The sequence below is a fragment of the Carlito syrichta genome, unplaced genomic scaffold, assembly GCF_000164805.1.
Source record: "Carlito syrichta isolate Samal-C Ts95f unplaced genomic scaffold, Tarsius_syrichta-2.0.1 Scaffold308940, whole genome shotgun sequence".
NCBI lineage: Eukaryota > Metazoa > Chordata > Mammalia > Primates > Tarsiidae > Carlito > Carlito syrichta.
In genome coordinates, this window is record NW_007253036.1 from 151,445 (window position 1) to 155,847 (window position 4,403).

The following is a 4,403-nucleotide window of genomic DNA, read 5'->3' on the forward strand; positions in this document are numbered from 1 at the left end:
GTCGAGCCGAGGGGAACCGAGGCCGGGAGGCGAAGTACGGGCCGGGCCAGGTGCTCGTACCGCCGCTGTGTTCCTCAGCCGCCGCCGCAGACGACGACCAGGCCGCCCTCAGTGCGCAGGCGCGGGTGTTGACGCTGACGCGCGCGCCGCCGCCGTCCAAACAAAAGGCCGGGCGCGTCCCCGCTGACCCCTTAAAGGAGCCGTAACCAATTTCTCTTAGGCTGCCTCCCAAGTCGTGGTATAGAGGAAAGATTCTCACGGACAAAAATAGCCTCTGAGGCCCTGAGGCGGGTGCTGCCTTAACCGGTCTTACAGCCAGGACTGGAACCCAGCCCAGGGAAGAAGAAATGACGTTAGGCATGAAGGCTGGGAAGAGTATAGAGCTACATCTGGAACCCCGAGTGGTCTTGGCATGTTTTTTACCCCAGGCTGGTGCCTCAGTTTGCCCGCCCTGAAAACGCAATGCAGATGAGCAGTTAAGAGAGCTCCTAGGACGTCTGTAATCCCAGCACTTTGGGAGGCGGAGGCGAGAGGATTGCCTGAGTCCAGGGGTTCGAGACCAACCAGGGAAACTTGGTGAGACCTCGTCTCCACAACAAAATCAAAAAATTAGTCGGGCGTGGTGGCGGGCGCCCACTAATTGGGTGGTAGTTCCAGGTACTTGGAAAACTGAGGCAGAAGGATCACCTGAGCCCAGTAGTCGAAGCTGCGGCGGGCGTGAGCGTGGTACTACACTCCAACCTGGGGCGAAAGAGTGAGACTCTCAGAGAGAGAGAGAGGGAGGGAGGGAGGGAGGGAGGGAGAGAGACAGAGACAGAGACAGAGACAGAGACAGAGACACAGGGCCAGAGGTTTGGGGACCGCAGGCTTGGGGGTTGGCAGCATTAAAAGGCCCAGGTGGTACCTGGTTTGACTGGTGCATCAGATGTGCCATGCACCTTTCACCTCCTCCATTCCTACCTTAACTCCGTTGGTTCTGCCCCTTGGCTCTTGCAGTCCAGAACTAGGACCAACATTACTGAAAATGTCAAGCAGTCCATGTGTCTGCTTGAACAATGCAGTGAGTCAAGAAGGCCCACTGCTGATTTCATTCAGTTCAGTCTCAAAATTGCATCTGTGGGAGGTGTTATTATGAGGGAAGCACACGTGGGGCTGGAAGGCAGGACAAGGGGATGCTGGAGAGTTAGGAAGGGCTGTTGTAGCCACAAGTTTTGTTCTGTGTCCTCGCAGTGGTGGAAAACCAAAGTACAGCCACCTCTTAGTACCCTTGGTATCATGGGGGGTTGGTTCCAGGACCCCCCAGGATACCCAAATTTATGGATGCTCAATTTCCTTATTCAAAATGGTGTAGTATTTGCATATAACCTACACACATCCTCCCTATACATAAAATCATCTCTCCTTATAATACCTAATACAATATAAATGCTATACAAATAGTTGTTATACTGTATTGTTTAGGGAATCATGTTCAAGTCAGTACATATTCAGTTCAGACACAACCATCCCTTTTTTTTTCCTTGAATGTTTTCTGTCTGCAGTTGATTGAACTCATGGGTATGGAGCCCACAGACCAGGAGGGCTGACTATGTTGTGGGATGGGACTGGGTGTGGCAGAATCAAATAGAATACCCATCACTGTGGATGGTGAACAGAGGGGACAAGTCGGGAAGCAGGAGCCAGTTAAGAAGCCTCTGCAGGTGTCTAGTGAGATGTGATATAGGAATGAAGCAGGTGGAACCCTGAGGACTATGTCAAGCCCAGAGGGCCAGAAGATTGGGGACCATAGGGTTCCACTCTGGCTGCCAGGACAGGACTGGACCTGAACCAGGCCTCCCCATCCTGGCTACACAGTCACAAAGAGAGACCAGGCAGACAGGTAGAAAACAACAATGTTTAATAAAAACAGTAAAAAAAAAAAAAAGAAGAAGTAAAAGTTTTATACACACTGTACACGCATTTACATGGCTTTGGAGTATAGCAGTGCTGGGATGAGGGCTTTAAGAGGATCTGGTGGTCCTGGACAGGATTGAGGTATGTCAGGGCCTCCAGGACCTCTGGTTTCCTGCAGGAAGCATCCCCATCCCCAGCTGACTGTGAACATTTAGGTCTGGACCCTGGGGAACATCTCAAGGATCACTATCCAGAAGGCAGCCAGATGCAGACACCCAGAGCTGACTTATCAGGAAAGGACCCATCTGCCCCATGGCCCAGATGCTCCACCAGGGCAGAAAGCCTTGGGGCCCTGGCACCTCTGCTCTAGTGCCAGCCCCAGCAAGAAGCTCACAGCCAGGAAAGAGCAAGGACCCTCCAGTTTTCCCCGCCTTGCCACAATCCTACCCTGAGGGTCAAGGACAGAGACCGAGGGCAGCCAGGTTTGACCAGGACCCACACAAGTGGGGCAGAGCTGGCCCAAGACCACCCTCACCGTTAAGTAATGCCAAAGCCTCCCTGCCCAAGCCTGAGATAGTCCCTGGCAGGTGACCACGACCTGCGTGGTCCTCCCTGCAGTTGTCATGGTGGTTGCACCCCCCCTTGCACTCCCCTGAGGAGATACAGGCTCAGTCCTGTGCCTGGTGCCCACAGTCATAAAGATGGCTGTAAGTCTCTAGCCTGATATCTAGGACCCAGCAGGGGTCAGCATCCAAGGCGTGATCAGAGGAAAGTATTGGCAGGCTCAGCACAACCAAAGAAGTCAGGGCCCACGAGACGGGGGAAGCCTTCTAGCGCCTTCACCTTCACAGGGTCAAACTTCCAGTAGAGGCGGCCACGCAGGAAGTAGGCATAGCCTGGGAAGAGAAGAAGGTCAGGTCTGGGCAAGTGGACACTGGGCCCTGGGTCTACTTGTCAGGCTGTGTCCAGGGGTGGGCCCAGGGGAGGGCTGGATGGGCAGGTCTTGACCACCGCTGAGCTTCTTGAAACCTGCAGGAGCCAGGGCCGGCCTTCCAGAACCCTTCTCCAGGGAGCCCATCTGCCTACCCGAGTTTGGCCCAGGGCTATCACCCAGCCTGACAGGTGCCCAGAGCCTCAGAGGCCCAAGGCCTGCCTCTCAGGAAAGCAAGTCCTACTGCCCTCATGAAGTTACTCTTTCTGCACCTGCCAACCAGGCTACAGACGGGCATCCTGGAGTCCCTGAGCCTGAGGCCACCCTTGGACAGCTCTCCCAGTAGGTCCTCATGTGGGAGAGAGCGCACAGACGAAAAGATAGGCCTGACAGGGGAAAGAACACCAGACTTCAAGTCCTGACCTGGCTGTAGTCCTTTGCATTTATGAACAGCTGGGCGATTGCGTGGTTAGGAGCAAGAACTGCCTGGGTGGGAGTCCTGGCTCTGCCACTGTCCACCTGGGTGGCCCCATTTGGGAACCTCATTGCCTAAGCCTCTGCTTGTTCCTCTGGAAACTCGGTTTACAACAGGTGTTACATCAGAAGGCTGTTCTGAGAATTGCATGAGACCTGTAAGGAGCCTGGGGCATTGCTGGCCCTCAGTGTGCAGCAGTTACTCTACTAGCTGTGACCAAGGGATCAGGGCAAGACCCTGCACTTATCTGGCCCTCAGTCTCCTCATCTGCAACACAAGTATAGCACTGCCCGGCAACCAGGAGGATGGCAGATAGCAAGAGATAAAGGACTTGTGATAAAGAGCCCGGCCTCCTATTCCAGGCATGAGGGGACCCAGCCACCACTGGATGAGAAATGAGGCAGCTATGCCCCCCTCCCACTTCCTCCCATGCCCAACACACCATCAGCGTCCTGGAAGGCGGCGTCGATCTCAGAGGGCACCCCTCGCCAGTCAGTGGCCCGGCGGGGCACAGGATTGTCCACACGCCGGGTGCTCAGGTGGAAACGCCAGTAGTCCCCGCCTCGGAAGAAGTAGATCTTGTTCTTCTCGGAACCCCAGACCAAGGCAGCATGGACCGGGGACCCCACCAGGCCCAGCTCAGAGAGGGGCTCAGGGCCCAGAACTGGCTTCTCACCGTCGTATACCCAGTACTGAGCACCTGCCGGAGAGGGAAGGCTGCAAGGGACCATCGAGCCACCATTGTCACGCCCAGCCACTGTGGACCTGCTTGGCCACCACCACAGACTCTCCCAGCCTCAGTTTCCTTATCAGTAAAACATGTGGGCCAATAATGTCTGCTCAGCAGCCCCTCCCCCAGAGGGAAGCCGCTGCTGCTGGGATAAGTTGGGGGCAGTGAGGTCTCTGTAAAGTACCAAGTGGGTGAGGTTACTCTAATCAGCTGAGGGCTGCTCGGGACCTGCTCCTTCCCCTTCCCCTGACACTTGGCAATTAGTGACAGATGCCTGCTGACCACTCCTCGGGCCCCTGCAGGCTCCCAGTTGCCTAGAACCCCTGCACAGGTTTCCCTTGCTGCACCTCTTTTAAGAAATCCCAGTAATGGAG

The 4,403-nt window shown here is 55.3% G+C and overlaps 1 protein-coding gene across 1 annotated transcript in view; it reads right to left on the minus strand.

Annotated features, from left to right (window-relative positions):
* Nucleotides 1-1,880: 1,880 nt before the first annotated feature.
* Nucleotides 1,881-4,403, minus strand: part of MMP11 (matrix metallopeptidase 11) — a 13,296-nt gene continuing 10,773 nt past the window's right edge. Inside the window, exons 8-9 of the mRNA XM_021716793.1 lie at nt 3,742-3,999; nt 1,881-2,789 (exon numbers count right to left, since the gene is read on the minus strand). Of these exons, the coding sequence (XP_021572468.1) occupies nt 2,656-2,789; nt 3,742-3,999 (392 nt within the window). The 3' untranslated portion in view covers nt 1,881-2,655. The remainder of the gene's footprint in view (nt 2,790-3,741; nt 4,000-4,403) is intronic.